We start from the raw sequence: 20330 nt of genomic DNA on the forward strand, positions 1-20330 counted from the left end.
TCATTTTTCAAGCTGGTGTTATAAAGTATTCTAATTTACTGAGATAATGACTTTTGGGTTTTCATTGGCTGTAAGCCATAATCATAAAGATTAACAGAAATAAACACATGAAATAGATCACTCTGTTTGTAATGACTCTATACAATATATGAGTTTCACTTTTTGTACTGAAGAACTGAAATAAATTAACTTTTTGATGATATTCTAATTTTGTGAGAAGCTCCTGTATATGCAGTCATGGATCATTGCAGCCATTATTGCCATCTATACCATCCTTTCTGTTTAGTTTTATTTTTTTGTCTGCTTGGGTCTCTTATTTCTTTTTTTAATGGTTTTTCAATAACGCTTTCTAATATTTTATATGTATTCCCTATCTGGCATTTTTTATTTCCGTCATTTTCTATTTGCGTTAATATCTTAGGACAGGATATTTTGCTGCTTCTTCGCTCTGTAGGTTTAGCAGTTTTTAATAGTAAACTTTGCAAACAGTGAAATAAATGATCTATGGTGAAAAAAACACGTGAGGTGCAAAATATGTCCAATATTTCCTATAATATGACGTAGCGCATCATTAGGGTATGTTCACCATTGGCGTTAGTTCAGCACTAAGATTCTATCACAAGATTCCATTATGACATCACTGGTGATTCTTGGCCATTGTGACATCACAGCTCAGTCACTACTTCTAGAATGTACACTGGGTCACCGGCGCCATTTTTGGTTCTATAGTGACTGAGAGCATTTGCAATTTTTCACTATGGCTGAATTACTTTTGGAAAATCATCAGGTACAAGCACTGTGGGAGATTGTTATCAATAATCGCCCGGACATTGTGCTTCTACCACCCGATGGCGTCCTCAGCTTCACTCACCAGCTGGTGCTGGAGCTAGTAAGGGATTGCCTGAGGAAACACCGACAACGTCGTCTAACGTCAGAGTATCTGACGGATTTATGTCACAACATCAGGACATTACTTCTCCAGGTAAATGGCGGACGCTCCGCACAAAACTTCTCCATAATCACAGAGAATAATGGTGGGAGAGAAGCTTCTTCTTTCCTCCAATATAAAACACGACGAGTCCCCAGATATGGAGTCGTTGTATCTGCAGAGAGGAGCAGATGTCACATACAATGGCCGCCCCCATTATGTCCCTTCTCATAATCTCAGGATTTTATTTTTTCTTCTTTATAGGCTGAAATAAAATATCAAAATGGAGATTTGGCTTTTCTTAAAGAACTGGCCGAAGAAGTCCTGTCAGTAATAGAATGTCCGACCCGCCCATTGGATCAACCGGTAAGGACCCATCCAGGGTCATGCATAGAAATCATGGGCCCCATAGCAGAAGTCGACAAAATTGCCCTCTAAACACAGTATGATACCCCGGGGATTTCTAAGATAAAAACATCCAGACGCATAGTTTGATGACCCTACATTACCCCCCATTCCACAAAGTATAATACCCCACAGTGACCCCAGCACAGTATAATGGCCCTTACTCCTCTCCACACAGTATAATGGCCCCTGCAGAACCCTAATACACAGTATGATAGCCCCAACATAACCCTCCATATTGTATAATGGCCTCATCATAGACCTCTAAATAGTATAATGGCCAACGTATCGCCCCGTAAACTCTTTTAGGGCCCCGAAACAGGGCCCCCACTGTCAATTGACAGCTCCCACTTCCATCATTGCTTTCAACTGTATCCGAATCCAGGATGCGAAGTCTGCCACATTTACTGGTACGCCACTGGACTGGTACGCCACTGCACCTTCATCCTCTCTGTCTTCTACAGATCACCAGTTACATATGGCAAGATCTGGTGTTACATTTTACAGGACTCCCTGTCAGTCACTGGGCTTTGCTACCCAATCTAAGAGCATTAGTATGTATTTGGGCAGAGACCCTGATTCCAGCGATGTATCACTTACTTTATTGGGTGCAAAAATTGTGAGTCTTCTATGCTGCAGATCTAGCAGTGCTCTGAATGCTGATCTTTGCATAACACCGCACACACCACTGATTGGCAGCTTTCTGTGTACACTGTGTATAGACAGAAAGCTGCAAATCATTGATGGGGGCAGGGTTACAGAGAACAATGGGACTACATGACACAATATAGCTAGTCCTTTTGTGACATTCTTTTGCTGATAAAACACTGATTTTATTGAAATACCAGCACATGGCATATTAAGTAACGTAGCTGGAATCAGGGTCTCTACTCCTACAACATGCTGCTCTTACATTACATAGAAAAACCTGCTGACAGATTTCTATTAAGTTCTTGCCTGTGTGATCTTTCGTATTATCCAGCACTTTACAATAATACCGGTGTATAGAGGATCTCCCTTATATTACATCCATGAGGAACGTCCGGCTTGTATCGTCCCCTACATCGCATCAGTGTAAATCGGCTGGGACATAATATAGGAGAAGATTTTACAGTCTGAGCTGTTTTCCTGCAGCTTCTATATCTTAATATAATTTCTTATTCTTTTTTAGGACGTGATCAGATCATTGATCCCGGCACGAGAGCCGCGTATGAGCGACTATGAGACATCTACACTGATCGGCACTGGAGCTTTTGGGTGAGATTTCTGTTCCCATAATCCCCATTTCTCAGGGTTCCCTATGACAATGCTGCTGCCTCTGTGCTCTGCCATTCAGTGTTATCATAGGGAAACGATCAGAGTCCACATCACTGTCCACATCTCAATGTCACTATTCAGCTCAGTTATATACAGCTGAGCGACCAGATCTGTAACAAATCAGTCTGTAAGGAAAGGGATGATATAATACATTACACCCACCGGTCCCAGACCTCATCTGCTCTTATGCTGCCACCTCCACCTCAGCTTCCCCGTCCTCCGCACCGATCTTCTGAGTTTTTTGGGTCCCATTATGAAGCTTAGAATAGTGATTGGCTGCACACGGTCACGTGAGGGGTGACACGATACTGACGCCAATGACATCTGCACCCCCACCCTCCACCATGACCATGTGAGTCCGATCACTGACCTCAGCAGCAGAAGGGAGGACAACCAAAGACTGGCACAGAGGATGGAGGACTTGACTCCTTCACTCCCATTTATTCTGCCTTAGGGTGTGGAGAACATAATAAGCGTCTTCTTCCAGCAAATAGAGAACTTTCAATTTACACCAATTTACAGTATATTTGGACTGAATCGTATCTACTGGTCGGTTATAGTGAATCTGCCCAAGATGAGTTTCGGTAGATTCTCTCATCTATAATGTGACCTGGGTGAGGGTCCGGCAGACGTGGCATTGTGCAGACCCCCATAGGTGATCTATGTAGTGTTATTTCATGGATTTCTAGTGATGGCCGGACTGCTGGTATCAAACATTAGTACAAAAGATCATATAATGACTTGTATATACAGACTGTTAATAAGGGTTCATTATAAACCATGGATTCTCCTTCTCTCCAGGTCCGTCCACTTAGTGCGCCATAAAGAATCACAACAGATCTTCGCTATGAAGAAAATGGCCAAGCGGAACCTGGATACTCCACAGAAAGTGGAATGGGCCTATCTGGAGAGGGACATCTTAGCAATCGCAGATTGTCCCTTCGTGGTCTCCATGCTCTGCTCCTTCCAAACTAAATCTCACCTGTGTATGGTCATGGAGTATGTAGGAGGTAGGACACGTAAATTGTATTATATTCAGCACAGTCTGCTGACATCTTATCACCTCTCATATCATTAAGACTTGTCCTCGTGGACAGTTACTTCCCCACACAGCATTTACTCACTTCTCATCACACATCGTGGTGATCTGCTGTAGAAACCCCTCACCGGTCATATTTCCTTTCTTCTATAGGTGGAGACTGTGGGACCCTTCTAAGCACCAGAGGTCCTTTATCTGTCCCGTTGGCCCGCTTGTACTTTGCAGAAGCGGTCCTTGGTGTGGAATACCTGCATAGTTGCGGTGTGGTGCACAGAGACCTGAAGCCGGATAAGTAAGTGAATACCTGTAGTGTAGTAAAGAGGGAGAGTTATCATTTATTATCTCACAGTCTGTGAGACTAAACCCATCTTCTCTTTCACAGCCTCCTGATAACGTCTTCTGGACACATAAAAATCACCGATTTCGGGCTGTCAAAATTTGGTCTAATGATATCAAACACCAACATCTACAAGGAATCAGCAGAGGACATCAGCAGAGAGTTCCAGGACCGTGAGGTTGGCGTTACTTACAAGAACTCAGCTAGTTCTTTATAAAACTCATCACAGTACTGTCTCTTCTCTACGTTCTTCATTTCTAGAGAACTTTTCCATTGATGCTATCTTCTTTCTTTGTGTTTTCATGGAGAGAACTTGTAATAACTACAGTATAGTTTCATCAATCTGATCTTTTTTTCCGTTGGTTTCCAGGTCTGTGGCACCCTATATTACACAGCCCCCGAGGTCATCCTGAAACAAGGCTATGGAAGACCTGTTGACTGGTGGGCAATGGGGATCATCCTTCATGAATTTCTTCTGGGATGTGTACCATTTGATGAAGATTCCCTGAATAAGCTATATAAAAATGTTCTTCTTGGTAAGTAGAATAATGTAATAATTTTTGACTGGTTATACTGGTTTAGTTATTTCTTTTGCTTTATATTGCAGTTCATTAAAGAGGTTTTATTTTCTATAATTTTCCATACAACAGGAGACATAGTTTGGGATTGTGACGGCGCTCCTCCCCTGGATGCTCAGAACATCATCACTGAGCTGCTCAGAACAAATCCTGAGCATAGACTTGGGACAGGTAACAGAAATAATAGAGTTAATATTTAGTTGTTACACCAAGGACATATCGCTCATGTCTATGAGGATATCAGCTCTTCTCTATCTGCTCTTCCAATTCTTGATCTCCGCACTAAGACTTTCAGTCATTTTCCTTCATGTCGGCTCTGTTATATCATTAGCTCAGATTATGATATACTGCTCAGATATGGAGCAGTGGCTGACAATATCGGCATCACTTTTGTTTTTCATTTTCCAGGAGGAGCATTTCAGATCAAGGATCATGCATTCCTTAATGACTTAGACTTTGACAACCTCCTAAGTCAGAAGCCGGAGTATGTCCCTCAGCTTTTATCAGACATGGACACCAGCTGCTTCATCAGTAAGTAGAATGAGACGTCATATAGACTACGTGTCTGATTGTCTCCTATTCCCTAATATGTGACCATTGGTTCCCTTCAATATTAGTGATAAATGGAGACTGTGTTATACTGACAACCTCTAATAACACTTCATTACTTATGTCTTGTAGATAACTCTGATATAAACAACCAGCTGGTCTCACAGGATGAGGAGGACACTAGTGTGGACAATGAGAGTCTTGACTTTCTAAATTTTATGTCATCTTCTGAAAGGCATGCTAAAGTAAGTGTGTGATCAATAAATCCAAGTTAGGTAAAAAAATATTTAAGAGTAAAAACAATATTTCATATCTTATTGTTGTCCTCATTTAGCTCTCTACCACCGATATCGGGATGAAGAATGATGAGGATCCCAAGTCCTCTCCAGAGTGTACCTCAACATCCAACACTGACATCTCAGAAATGTGAGTAGATTATGGGGTCATTACTGGGAACTCCAGGTTGATATATGTGCACAACACCAAATATAGGACATAAATACCGTAATATCACATGCAGCATCCACAGCCCCATTGTTAGCATCATTGAGCTTTTGGCTTTAGAAGCCACTGGTGGTAACAGCCCATGATTGCGGCCAGTCAAGCATTTTTAGTGCTGTCCCCCACACTGTAGGAGAGATGTAGTATTACATGCCAGACATTCTTGGTAGTTGTTTAACGCTCTGCTTTATAAAACGTAGTTTACTTGTGATTTACACATTTTTCTTCTTCCAAACAGGCAGAAAGAATCTGTTTGTGTACATGATAGAGGCGATGATATTACCATCTTGCCATCCTCGTCCTCACTATCAGGTATGTCCATGTCTGCAGCACCAACAATGTGAATGTTGACTTCAAGATTCAAATATTTCCACATGGTTTTTCTGCGATTGTTCTCCTATGGTATCTATATTTCATGGATCCCAATTGTGTTGACCATGGGCCCATACTGAATCCCTATTTCTCTAATTTGTACAGGACTTTTTATGTTTTCCTTGAATGACTTTGTAGCATCCAGGAAACTAGAGATAAATAGCGACTGTGTTATACTGACAACCTCTAACAATACTTCCTTACCTATGTCTTGTAGATCACTCTGATAAGAGCAACCATCTGGTCTCAGAGGATGAGGAGGGCAAAAGTAAGAATGAGGAGAATATTTTCTTCCTAAAAATAACATCTTCTGAAAGTCTTTCTAAAGTAAGTATGTGATCAGTAAATCCAAGATATATTAAAAAAAGACCTCTAAAATAAAGGACCTCTAAGAGTGAAAAAAAATATTTAATATCCTTTTGTTATCCACATTTAGCACTCTACCACCACTAACGGGACGAAGAACGATGAGGATCTCAAGTCCCCTCCAGAGAGTAACGGGACGATGAGCGATGAGGATCCCAAGTCCCCTCCAGAGTGTAACGGGACGATGAATGATGAGGATCCCAAGTCCCCTCCAGAGTGTAACGGGACGATGAGCGATGAGGATCCCAAGTCCCCTCCAGAGTGTAACGGGACGATGAGCGATGAGGATCCCAAGTCCCCTCCAGAGTGTAACGGGACGATGAGCGATGAGGATCCCAAGTTCCCTCCAGAGAGTAACGGGACGATGAACGATAAGGATCCCAAGTCTCCTCCAGAGAGTAATGGGACGAAGAACGATGAGGATCCCAAGTCCCCTCCAGAGATTAATGGGACGATGAACGATGAGGATCCCAAATCCCCTCCAGAGTGTACCCTAACATCCAACACCGACAGCTCAGAAATGTGAGTAGATTATGGGGTCATTACTGGGAGCTCCGGGCAGATATATGTGCACAACACCAAATATAGGACAGAAATACCATAATCTCACATGCAGCATCCACAGCCCCATGGTTAGCGGTCATTGTGCTTTTGCCCTTACAAAGTGCTTGTGATAACAGCCCATCATTATTGCAGCCGGTCATGCATTTTTCGTGCTGCCCCCCACACTGTAGGAGAGATGTAGTATTACATGTCAGACATTCTTGGTAGCTGTTTTCCTCTCTGCTCTATAAAAGTTAGTTTTGAGCATTAGACCTTCCCCACTATGACAGTCACATGTCCTATTAGGCCTTATAGTCGGTGTTCTTATAGTGAGACAACCCCTTATACTGGGTTTACCTGTGATTTACGTGCTTTTCTTCTTCCAAACAGGCAGAAAGAATCTGTCCCCGAACCTGATAGAGACAACGTTACTACCATCTTGCCATCCTCGTCCACACTGTCAGGTATGTCCATGTCTGCAGCACCAACAATGGGAATGTTGACTTCAAGGCTCAAATATTTCCAGATGGTTTTTATAGAATACTATAGGTTTCCTATGTCATCCATGTTATGACAAAGCAGATCCTATAAGGACAAATCGTTACTGACTTTTTTTTATTTTCTGATAAGAATTTCCAGCTCAGGAAGAAAGAAAATCTGCAACAAATCTGAGTAATGATACAGAAAAGCCAGAAAAGGGGAAAAAGAGATGAGGTAAGTGTGAGAATCAGCTCCATGTTATGTGATGTCTGTGAGAATCATTCGTGTGGAGCAGATGTCATCTGTCAGTGATGGGATTATCACATGTATGATGGCTGACAATGATCCCTGACCTCTGTGTGATAATATTCCTCTGCCGTCCGGCCCCAGTGACCGCACAATAGTATCATGTCATATGGAGTCCCATCACTTACATTATATTTACTTCTCTTCTCATAGGTTCCATCTTCCGCCGGACATTAGCATCCTGCCGGCGCGGATTATCCAGGGCTGCTCGCATATTTGCTTGTTGTTACTGTTGCCCTAGAACCATCTAAAGGACAGGAAACCTAAGCATCCAGCGCCCTGAAGACCAGCAGATCCACCATCAGCGCTGGAGTTGTATAGAAGGACCTTCACCAGCTACCTGTGACCACTGACTCTCATCCTTCTATCCTAATTTTCTTCTTTTATTCTTTATTTATGCCAGAAATTATAATTTAACATCTTTGACATTGCAAACCATCATTTACAGCAATGAAATAAAACATCATATTAAATGACTTCTGGATATGGCACGGACCCTCATTTATTAGCACATAACCCAAACTACATAGCCCCATAATATAAAGTATACAATACGGTATTTTTTTGAGCACCGGAATGAGCTCTCCCACAAAATACAGAAAACCTATAAAGACAGATACAGGATCACTAGCCAAGGGGACTGGAAAGATTTTCTTTATTACACAAATATCAAAATCAAATTTAAAAGATTGTCAGACATAAACATACATACAATAACCATACATGAAGCCTCCAAATGTAGAGCTAAAATGGTGCACTCAAAATGTATCCCAATATGAAGGTGAGAATCTAATCTAATAGGTAATTCATATCACATCAATATGATGGTTATATATATATAGTGGAATAATAATCCTACATATAAACTATCAACCTCTTGATAATTATCAAATCTTATATAGATGAGTATCAATCAATAGAAGAATGTGTGCTGCATATTCCAGGGAAGTGATAAAAACATGTATAATGCAGCAAAGTGTGCACAGGAGATATAGTAACAAGTGTTGAGCGAATGTGCTTGCCACTACTCGGTATTCGCCCGAGTATCACTTTACACGGTGAGCACCGAGCATTTCTGGGATTACTCGGCGGGAACTCGGGTCTCCACCCAGCACTTTTGGCGGACTTTAGAGACCCAATCACGCTGAAGGGATTGTCTGCCAGGCAATGAAGCGCCGCAGCCATCTTTGTTATGGTCGTGCAATGATTAGCTGGCCACACAGCATCATCAGGGGTTATAAAAGACCGGATGCCGTCTTGCTCAGCGCATTCAGCTCCAGATTGAGAGAGTGTAGGGAGAGCGGCTGCCTTGATAGGGTCAGAATTGGGGATTTCTTAGTGAGTGTGGGGTCTACCATCCTAAATAATCACATCCAGGTAAACCAACAGTCCTTCTAAGAATTGATTCCGGAGAATATAGGTTCCAGTGTTAGGCAGGCAGGGTAGTGTACGTCGCTGTACACGCATCAGTGCCAGGCCTGCAGGCACTTTATGTGTGTATATAGAGCATTGCATATATCAAGAGGGTCCATTCCCTTCCTGTGTTCTGGTTCTGCTACTGCTACCTGTGGGATATCTTAGCCGTATATAGCTAGCCCCAGGTGTAATTAGAATACAGGCCACACATATTTTGGTGTGGCATCTCCGTTCCGGCTCATATCTGTGCGTGCTCGAAGTTTGGCCAGTTTAAGGCCGTTATCTTTTTTTGGACTGCCTGTCACTTTTGGTTAAATACAGCAGTATTTAGCCCAAAAAAAAACCAGGCCTCACATTTAATGTAGTGGTATCTCCGTGTCAGCTCATATATTTGCGTGCTCAATAATTTGCCAGTGTAGGGCGCTTTTCTTTATTTTTCCTGGGTTAAGCTGTACTTATATACAGCAGTAGTTAGGTAAAAAAAAAACAGGGCATACATTTGTCATAGTGGTATCTCCTTGGCAGCTCATATCTGTGTGTGCTCAAAGTTTTGCCAGTCTATCTCTGACACGCCTCATACATCCGTGTGCCAAAAATTGAGGCATTTTAGACCTAAATTCCCTTTTTTGGCCAGTCTGTCACTCTCGTTATATCTAGCAGTCTTTTGCATCCACCAAAAAACAAAGAAACATATTTGACAGTGTGGTATATCTGTGACACGCCTCATACGTCCGTGTGATAAAAATTTGTGGAATTTAGGCCGGTGCGCCAGTGATTTCCTGTCTGGTACTCAACTTATATACAGCACTATGTTGCATTATTTTGAAAAACAGGCCACATTTTACAGTGGGGTCTATGACATGCCTCAAACATCCGTGAGCCAAAAATTGAGGCATTTTAGGCCTAAATTCCCTTTTTTGGCCAGTCTGTCACTCTCGTTATATACATGCAGTGCCTGGGCTGACAAACATTTCCCATGGGGGCTACAGTTTTTAAAAATATACTATGGGCATCATAGACACCATTGCCAAAAATTGGACTGCCTGTAGCAGCACAGAGCACGTTAACCCTGGTGATTTAGTGGCAGAGAATGAGGAGACATAATGATAAATCATACTGAAATCAAACAAATAAAAAATGTGAATCCACCTATGAAAGCAAAAACAAAAGGGAGGGGCGAACACAGGTTCATAGATATGAAGCCAGAATGTGCCCAATGAGGTATGTTTGTCCCTAGCAACAGCTCAGAGACAGGGATATAAATTAAAATATAATAGAATAGTATTTCAATATTTTTATATTGTAGAGGTATACACTAGGTCCTTAGAGGATGGTCCAGACATAGTAAAACTGGAAAATATAAGAATAAGTGGGAAGAATAAACGTACATCTCATTTTTATGACAGTCCCCCCTGGGGGAGTAACATTTGTTTTGGTTTCAAATTAGTAACGGGCATCATACAAACACCCTTGCTCAAAAATTGAGTGACTTTTGCATCACGGAATACGTTCACCTGGGTGTTCTACTGGTTGTGAATGATGAGAATGAGGATAAGGAGGAGGCTAACACCAAGGAGACCAAATCATGAAGCGGATGTGTGGTTGTGAAGAGGTGCATGAGAATACACCTCCACAAAAAAGACAATGTATTTGAGGTTATGTTTCGCTGTTTTCATTCGGTGGTGTACAGAAGTCTTTCCCAATCCAGGCCTTGCTCATTTTTATAAAAGTCAGCCTGTCAGCATAGTCAGTTGACAGGCGGATGGGCTTATCTGTTATAATTCCACCAGCGGCACTAAAAACCCCTCTGACAGAACGCTAGCAGCAGGGCAGGCCAGGACCTCCAAGGCGTAAAGAGCCTGTTCATGCCACATGTTCAGCTTGGATACCCAATAATTAAAAGGCACAGAGGAACCTCGGAGGATGTTTGTACAATCTGAAAGGTCCTCCCTCAGCATCTTCCCAAACATTGCACTTCTTGTGCCAGGACCCCTTGCCTCTGTGCCGGCACGATGGGAGGGTCTGAGAAAAGTGGCCCAGAACTTTGCCATTGTTCCCCTGCCTGAGCTGGATAGTACTTCTGTCTCTGTCGCTTGGACTCCTTGGTTGTACAACAAACTCTGACGTCTGCTGCCAGCGTTCTCACATGAGAATATTTTCAGTAATTCTGCTACAAGGGCCCTCTGGTACAGCAACATTTTTGTACACTTCTCTGCCTCTGGAAGAAGAGATTGAAAGTTCTCCTTGTAGCGTGGATCTAGTAGTGTCACCAACCAGTAATGAGTGTCACCGAAAATGTTTATAATGCGAGGGTCAAGGGAAACGCAGCGCAACATAAAGTCAGCCCAATGAGTCCCAGACTCTTAACAGGCAACACTTCCGTGTCCTCGCCCCAACAGAATAACTGATCATGCTGTCCTCCTCCTCCTTGTCCTCAGGCCTACAACACTTACAACGAACCTCAGTAAGATCAGAGTACAAACATTGCTGTAAATACCTTCTTGTAAATACACCCCTGTAGTTTCAAGATCCCCCCACCTAATTTTAGATTGTAATTTGTCACGAGCAGGTTTGTTCTGTTTGGGTTGAATTATTATCATCGTTGTTGCTTACTGTAGCTTGTAAGCTGTCATAAGCAGGGTAGTTTTATTTGGGTTTAATTATTTGATTATTGTTAGCCTTGTTATTTAGGACTGTTGTGTTTGAAACTGTTAAGCTGTAAGTATGTTTTCGCTCTATAATAACTTTCAAGATTCAAATTAGAACACAGAAAAGCAGGATGGAGACATTAGTCATGTTGTCTTTGAAGCTCACCATCTTGGTGGATTTCTCAAAGTTTTGGAGGATGGCACACATGTCAGACATCCATGTCCACACCTCATATATTATGTGTGAAGACAGAATAGAATACTGACAACCTTATTGATGCTGGTAGATTAGTCACCAACTGCCCTTTTCTGCTCAGAAATCCTTTCCTACATCTGCAGTGTTGAGTTCCAAGACCTGGGGTCATCACACACCAGTCAGTGAGCCAGAAGTAGCAAGCGCTGATGAAATCACGGCAATGGTGGATGAAGCTGTAGCTGACTTTCTAAAATGGGTATTTAGAGCGTTGTATTTTTACCAGCAGATCTGCCAGCTCCATGTCGCTTTTCAAAAAACATTGACCAATTTGGTTAAGTGCATGAACCAGGCAAGGCAAGTGTGTGAGCTCGCCTCGCCAAAGACCAGCCACCAGGTTCCACCCATTGTCACACACAAACTGTCAGGAACACCGCACTGTACTTGCTCACTGAGCCAGTGCGCGTGTCCTGAGTGTCAGCGCCGGCGTGCAGCCTCCGCTGAGCAGTGACTCACCCGCAATGTAGGGGTACCGGGGTCAGGTACAGCCAGAAAGTACCGATGCACAGGACCTGTGGATGCTGAAGTTTAGGAAGCCAGCATAGGACCTATGGTCATGTGACTGCAAGGGGGCGGGGCTTAGCGTCCTGCACACAGAGAAGGAAGAGAACTCAGAGTCCAAGCAAAGCAGAGGTTATGCACAGTACAGACCAGCGAGGTACAGGAGAGATAAACAGATGGGAGGTCAGACAAAGCCAAAGGTCATACACGGGATCACAGTACAGTACCAGGGAGGAGACAGAGCGGATAATCAGGGCCAAGCAGAGATCAAAACCAAACAGACATATAAGGTACCAGGCAGAATCCAAAGCGATATCCAGGGAACAGACCGAGTCATACACAGAGAATCAAGTAACCAGAACACAGCACTAACACACTCAGGGGTCACCACACAATGCCAAGGGTGAAAGTATAACTGACAGGGATAGGAGCGTCCTGAGGCTATAAGAAGCCTCCCCCAGAACCAGGGAGAGGCCACAATCACAGCCCCAGGTGTGCAGGTAAGCCTGCACCGGGATCACAACCTTTAACCCCAGAAATGCCAGTCATCAGCACTGGTTCCAAACATTAACCCCACGTGTGCGAGTCAAACCCACACTGAGATCATGACAGTACCCCCCTCTCAACGGGGGGCCTCTGGACCCCCAGGCTTGCCCGGGTACTTAGCATGGAAAGCCCGCACCAGGCGATCAGCATGCATCAACCGGGCTGGTACCCAGGACCTGTCCTCCGGTCCATACCCCTTCCAATGAACCAGGTACTGTACCGACCGCCGTACCAACCTGGAATCTACGATATGACCAACCTCGTACTCCACCTGCCCCTCGACCAAAACCGGAGGAGCAGCAGACTCGGAGTCTCCCCGTACTGCTTCAAAAGGTTTCAGTAGAGATTTGTGGAAGACGTTAGGGATCTTGAAAGAGGGTGGAAGGCACAGCCTATACGCCACTGGATTGATTTTTTCCACAATCTTGTACGGGCCAATGAATTTGGGTCCCAACTTGGCTGACGGAATCTTTAACTTAATGTTTCGCGTGGAGAGCCAAACTTTCTCTCCCACCCGAAACATGGGACCAGGTGTTCGTTTCCTGTCCGCGAAAAACTTATACCTGCCTTGAGACCTAGATATACGCCGCTGGACTTCTGCCCATGTATCTTTTAACCGCTGAACAGAATCCTCAGCCCCGGGACACCCCGAATCCAGACGAGAAAACTCACCAAAATGAGGACTGAACCCATAGTTAATCAAGAAAGGGGACCTACCAGTGGATTGACTCACCCGACTATTGAAGGCAAATTCAGCCAACGGCAGTGCATCGCACCAGTCATTCTGTCTAGCAGAGGTTAGACACCTGAGGATCTGTTCCAGGGACTGGTTAGTGCGCTCCGTCTGCCCATTGCTCTCAGGATGGTATGCAGACGAAAAGGACAGAGACATACCTAATTTTTTGCAGAAAGCACGCCAAAACTTAGCCACAAACTGCACACCACGATCAGACACCACATTCAGGGGTACCCCATGCAACCGGATCACATGCTGCACAAACAACCTGGACAACGTCTCAGCTGACGGTAGTGCGGACAGGGGTACGAAATGAGCCTGCTTAGAAAACCTGTCCACCACTACCCATACCACTGTATTACCCTTAGATGGAGGGAGATTGGTAACAAAATCCATGGATAAATGAGTCCATGGCCTTTCGGGCACTGCCAAGGGTATCAGCTCCCCTGCCGGCCGGCTATGAGAGCTTTTAGAACGAGCGCAGACCCCACAACCAGCAATGAATTTTTTTATGTCCGAACCAAGGGTAGGCCACCAAAAGATCCTAGCCACCGCCAGACGTGTGGCTGAAATACCAGGGTGAGCACTCAGCTTGGATTCATGGAACTCCTGCAAGAGTTTCAGGCGAAGTCGCTCTGGGACAAACAACTTTCCCTCCGGCTTGGCCGCCGAGGCCTGCGACTGGTCCCCCAGAATCTCCCGTTCCAATTCAGATGAGACCTCTGCTATCACAACCCCAGGGTGAAGAATGGAGGACGGTGGCTCAGGGGGCGACACCGGCTGAAAACTGCGTGATAAGGCATCAGCCTTGACATTCTTAGACCCTGGACGAAATGTAATCATAAACTGAAAACGGGAAAAAAAAAGTGACCAACGGGCCTGTCTGGGCGTTAGTCTTTTAGCAGACTCAATGTACGACAGATTTTTGTGATCCGTGATTACCGTAACCGGGTGACTGGCCCCCTCCAAAAAGTGCCTCCATTCTTCAAACGCCAATTTGACCGCAAGAAGCTCTCTATTGCCTACGTCGTAATTTCTTTCCGCAGCAGAGAACTTCTTGGAAAAGAAAGCACATGGCCTGAGGTTGGTTAGAGTGGCAGGCCCTTGGGACAACACCGCCCCCACCCCCACCTCAGAGGCGTCCACTTCCACGACGAATGGTTTGGACGGATCTGGTTGCACTAACACAGGAGCAGACATAAAACATTTTTTCAGCGTTGCAAAGGCCTCTTTTGCGAGCGAGGACCAATTTCTCACATCCGCACCTTTGCATGTTAGATCCGTGAGAGGTTTGACCACTTGCGAAAACCCCCGGATAAATTTGCGGTAATAATTGGCGAACCCCAAGAAGCGCTGAAGACCCTTAAGATCTCGGGGTTGCACCCAATCCGCAATGGCCTGCACCTTCTTGGGGTCCATGCGAAAACCCTCACCGGATACAATTAACCCCAAAAAGGACAACTCTTGTACACAGAATACACATTTCTCCAATTTGGCATACAAATGATTTTCTCTAAGCCTTTGGAGCACAGTTCGTATATGTTCCAAATGAGAATACTTGTCGGGGGAATATATCAAAATATCATCTAAGTAGATAACGACAAAACGACCAATGAGATCCGAGAATACCACGTTGATGAAATTCTGAAATATGGCAGGGGCGTTGGTAAGACCAAACGGCATGACTAAATTTTCAAATAGTCCCTCGGTCGTGAGGAACGCGGTTTTCCATTCATCCCCCTCCCGGACCCTTATCAAATTATATGCCCCCCGAAGGTCAAGTTTAGAAAACCACTTTGCCCCTGATAGCTGGTTACATAAATCGGGAATCAACGGAAGGGGGTACGTATTCCGTACAGTAATTTGATTAAGCTCCCGGAAGTCGAGACAGGGACGTAACCCGCCATCTTTTTTCTTTACAAAAAAGAAACCTGCCGCTACAGGTGAGACTGAAGGACGTATGTGTCCTTTGCGCAGACTTTCAGTAATGTACTCCTTCATAGCCAAGCGCTCAGGACCAGACAAATTAAACAGACGGGCTTTGGGTAATTTAGCCCCCGGGACCAGCTCAATAGCGCAGTCAAAGGGTCTATGTGGCGGTAACGTCTCGGCCTCGCTTTCGGAGAATACATCTTCGAAGTCCTTCAGGCATTCCGGAATACCTTCCAGCTCGACAGATGATACAGACACAGATTTAACTGGTTCAACCAGCAGTGCGGATTTATCACATAACTCAAAATCATTAAACCCCCATTGAACAATCTCCCCTGTTTTCCAGTTAATAACTGGGTTATGGCGTTGTAACCAGGGCATGCCCAACACCAACCCTGCAGGTAGATTGTCCAGCACAAAACAACTTATGTTTTCCACATGAATAGCGCCCACTCTGAGCGAAAACACATCAGACATAAAGCGAATTCCCTCCTTAGTGAGGGGAGATGAGTCAATGGCCATCACCTTGATCGGAACCTTGAGCCTAACTGTCCCTATCTTGCAGTGTGTGACCAATTGGGAGTCAATGAGGTTAATAGATGATCCGCAGTCGACGAAGGCTGTAGAGGAAAAAGAACTACCGTCCACAAATAGTTCCACAGGCAGTAATACTTTAGAAAATGAGGAAAATGGTACCTGAGGTTCTGAGCAGCCTCCCCGTTGACTACCCAGACCTAGTCGTTTCCCGCCGACCGGGTTTGAAGACGGGCAATTCGGGCACTCCCTTTTCCAATGTCCCGTTTTACCGCAGTAAAAGCATAACTGCTTGTCCTTCCGGCGTTTCCTCTCCGTATCCTTCAGGGAGAGGGCGCCTACATCCATGGGCTCAGGGGCAGTCTCTTTTCCACTGGGGAATAATGGAGTATCCACCTGCATCACCCCTCTGGCCCACAGCCTGCGGTCCATCCGGACGGCCTGGGTCATGGCGTCCTCGAGAGAGTTAGGTGGGGGATGTAACGCCAAGGCATCCTGCAGCCGCTCGGACAAGCCTCTGCGAAAGTCCTTGGAGTGCGGCGTCGCTCCAAGAGACCTCTGCCGCCCAGCGGCCGAACTCAGAACAAAACCACTCAGCTGAATGTTTCCCCTGACAGACACTCATCAACATATCCTCTGCCAATCGCACTCGGTCAGGTTCATCATAAATGTGCCCGAGGGCCTCAAAGAATGCGTTCACTGACATACGTTCAGGAGCAGAGGAAGACAGAGAGAAGGCCCATGCTTGCGGAGCCCCCCGAAGTAGGGAAATAATGACCCCCACCCTCTGGAACTCATCCCCGGAGGAGCGGGGCCTTAGAGAAAAAAAAAGCTTGCATCCTTCTCTGAAAGACCTGAACTCCTTTTTGTCCCCTGAGAAAAAGTCTGGCAATTTGACCGGAGATTCGGGGGACGCTAATGACACATCCCTACCCCCAGAACTAGAAGCCCCTGCATCGACAGCCTCCTGCACAGTAACTACCAACTGTTGCTGGGTCTGGGCCATCGTGCGTTGTTCCACATTGAGCTTATGGAACATTTGGGTCAGGTGCTTGACCTGATCAGACAAGGCTTGTATGGGATCCATGAGGATAACACACCTTTTTTTTTTTTTTTTTTTATTTCTGAAGTAAAAAAAACTGAAATGGTCAGTTATAATGTCAGGAACACCGCACTGTACATGCTCACTGAGCCAGTGCGCGTGTCCTGAGTGTCAGCGCCGGCGTGCAGCCTCCGATGAGCAGTGACTCACCCGCAATGTAGGGGTACCGGGGTCAGGTAGAGCCAGAAAGTACCGATGCACAGGACCTGTGGATGCTGAAGTTTAGGAAGCCAGCATAGGACCTATGGTCATGTGACTGCAAGGGGGCGGGGCTTAGCATCCTGCACACAGAGAAGGAAGACAACTCAGAGTCCAAGCAAAGCAGAGGTTATGCACAGTACAGACCAGCGAGGTACAGGAGAGATAAACAGATGGGAGGTCAGACAAAGCCAAAGGTCATACACAGGATTACAGTACAGTACCAGGGAGGAGACAGAGCGGATAATCAGGGCCAAGCATAGATCAAAACCAAACAGACATATAAGGTACCAGGCAGAATCCAAAGCGATATCCAGGGAACAGACCGAGTCATACACAGAGAATCAAGTAACCAGAACACAGCACTAACACACTCAGGGGTCACCACACAATGCCAAGGGCGAAAGTATAACTGACAGGGATAGGAGCGTCCTGAGGCTATAAGAAGCCTCCCCCAGAACCAGGGAGAGGCCACAATCATAGCCCCAGGTGTGCAGGTAAGCCTGCACCGGGATCACAACCTTTAACCCCAGAAATGCCAGTCATCAGCACTGGTTCCAAACATTAACCCCACGTGTGCGAGTCAAACCCGCACTGAGATCATGACACAAACATGCCTGACTGTGGGTTCACCAGTCTCATCCACAAATATGCCTGCTGTTTCATAGCTGTCCACAAATTTACAGCATTGTGGTGTTTTCCACAGAAGCATATTAGCTTCAGCACAGCCTGTTCCCACTTTGATTAGGCAGTGCTGCAGTGTTCCAGCATGAGATTGATGTGCTACCTTTTTGAGCTGGAGGCTGAAGAGGAGACGAAGGGGGGCAGTGCACTATGCACCTAATGCGCCAACACTGTGTCAAAATGCAGCAGACAGACCCATTGACCTAGTGGCATGGGGCCAGCTTAAGATAAATCGGGCAAGACATCAAAGATTTTTGGCGTGGACAAGCAGCGCATCGGAGGCTGAGTAGCGTGCTCCGTCCTTACAGCAGTGGCTGTTATGATTGGGTCATCGAGGAGGAAAACAAGACCAAGCTAAGCCACAGAAAACCAGAGAGGTTGGTAACTAAGTGGATTGCAGACCCCTGATCCTATCCACACAACTAGCAGTAGCCGTGGAGCGTACCTACAATGATTCTAGATGCCTTGACACAGCCGGAGGACTAAATAAGCCTAAAGCAAGAAAAAGGGAAATTTAAACTGCCCCAGAGCAGACCCCAAAGGAATAGACAGCCCCCAAACATATATTGCCGGTGAGACAAGATGAAAACACAAACACAGGTAGGAAAATAGGCTGAGCAAACGATGAGGCCCACACTAACTAGAAAGGACAGGAAAGGAAAGATGCTGTCTGCAATCATGCCAAAAAACCCTGCAAAAATGTCCAACACATCTGATAGCAAAAAAACCCTGAAGTCACTAGACTTCACCCACTATATCAGCACTCTGGCATATTCTAAAAACAGAGCAAAAGAGGCCAATCTAATAAGGGCCAAAAAGCAACCTGGCACAAACAGTAACATAAGATTGGAAATTCAGCACAGCCCCAGCCGGGCCTGGCTGAGCACACAAAACTGAATAGACAAAACCAAATCAAATGTGAACAATAGCAAAGAATACTTAGCTTGAGAATGCAGGGACTGAACTGGAAAGTAAGACCTCAGGAGGCAGGTAAAATCACCAGCATGGATAGAGGGAGTCGGCTGTCTTAAATCCAGTCAGAGACTCCAGATGTCCAATCGTCGTCCTCATTATCAGGTGGCTGGTCTCTGTTAATTAGATCAGCTTCATTACCTCCTGCAACCACCAGAGGGAGCCCGGAAAGAGAACTCACGACTCCTCTGTCAATACAATCAGCTCCACCACCCTCACCAAGCAACCAGAGGTAGACCAGAAAGTGAATTCACAACAGTACCCCCCTTTGAGGAGGGGTCACCAAACCCTTATCCACGCCACCAGGCCGATGGGCACGGTAAAAAGCACGAACCAATCTATCGGCATGAATGTCAGAAGCAGAGACACAAGAATTATCCTCCTGGCCATATCCCCTCCATTTGACCAAGTACTTGAGTCTCCGTCTAGCCAAACAAGAATCCATTATTTTCTCTACCTCATATTCCACATTGCCTTTAACCAATATAGGGTCAGAAGGCGCCGCCATGGGAACTACTGGCTCAACAAACCTCTTCAACAGAGATTTATGAAACGTTATGGATAGTGTTGAGCATTCCGATACCACAAATATCGGGTATCGGCCGATATTTGCGGTATCGGAATTCCGATACTGAGTTCCCAAACTTTTTGCATATTGAATACCGGAATCGGAAGTTCCCATAATGCTATGAGCCAGTTTGATTTGATTCAGCCAATGAGGAATCCTCAGAAGTGTGGGCACATCCTGTTAGGCATGTAGGCATGTTAACTAATGTCATGGCTGTGATTGGCTGCTGAAATGATGTCATGATGCACTATAAAAGCCGCCGCCGCCATTTAGGGTTCACTCTGCTGTGAATTCAGTTAGGGACAGGCTGCTGTTCAAGACTCTGAGGGACAGTTAGAAATAGCGATTTGCTAAATAATATTGTGCTTTACCCAGGCTACATTATCAATCACTGTAGCTTTCTTTTGCCTTGCAGCGCTGTTCACAGCTGTCTGCAAGGTCTGTGTGAGTGCAGCTCATGCTGTAGTGTGTCCTGCAGCCATCTCTGGTTGTAGGCCGCTCATGGTTTGTCACTGCCTC

General features: G+C 45.2%; 2 protein-coding genes across 2 annotated transcripts in view; both read left to right on the top strand.

Annotated features, from left to right (window-relative positions):
* Positions 1 to 819: 819 nt before the first annotated feature.
* Positions 820 to 6749, top strand: LOC141080258 (microtubule-associated serine/threonine-protein kinase 3-like). Its single transcript, XM_073565451.1, has 14 exons — positions 820 to 1294; positions 2505 to 2590; positions 3452 to 3660; positions 3843 to 3981; positions 4072 to 4204; positions 4397 to 4562; positions 4677 to 4775; positions 5013 to 5135; positions 5286 to 5398; positions 5488 to 5579; positions 5893 to 5966; positions 6244 to 6353; positions 6463 to 6641; positions 6743 to 6749. The coding sequence occupies exons 2-14, from the start codon at positions 2544 to 2546 to the stop codon at positions 6747 to 6749; spliced, it is 1491 nt and encodes a 496-aa protein (XP_073421552.1). The 5' UTR covers positions 820 to 1294; positions 2505 to 2543.
* A 5452-nt stretch (positions 6750 to 12201) lies between these two features.
* LOC141080256 (microtubule-associated serine/threonine-protein kinase 3-like) overlaps positions 12202 to 20330 on the top strand; it is a 33749-nt gene continuing 25620 nt past the window's right edge. The window contains exon 1 of the mRNA XM_073565448.1: positions 12202 to 12216. Coding sequence (XP_073421549.1) covers positions 12202 to 12216 — 15 coding nt within the window. The remainder of the gene's footprint in view (positions 12217 to 20330) is intronic.

This window comes from Dendrobates tinctorius, unplaced genomic scaffold (genome assembly GCF_039654945.1).
Source record: "Dendrobates tinctorius isolate UK_male_01 unplaced genomic scaffold, ASM3965494v1 ptg000803l, whole genome shotgun sequence".
Lineage (NCBI taxonomy): Eukaryota > Metazoa > Chordata > Amphibia > Anura > Dendrobatidae > Dendrobates > Dendrobates tinctorius.

Coding starts and splice junctions, on each gene's coding strand:
- LOC141080258 (XM_073565451.1), top strand. CDS start 2,544: ATGAGCGACTATGAGACATCTACACTGATCGGCACTGGAGCTTTTGG. Junction 5,136..5,285: donor GGACACCAGCTGCTTCATCA/GTAAGTAGAATG, acceptor TATGTCTTGTAG/ATAACTCTGATATAAACAAC. Junction 5,580..5,892: donor AACACTGACATCTCAGAAAT/GTGAGTAGATTA, acceptor TCTTCCAAACAG/GCAGAAAGAATCTGTTTGTG.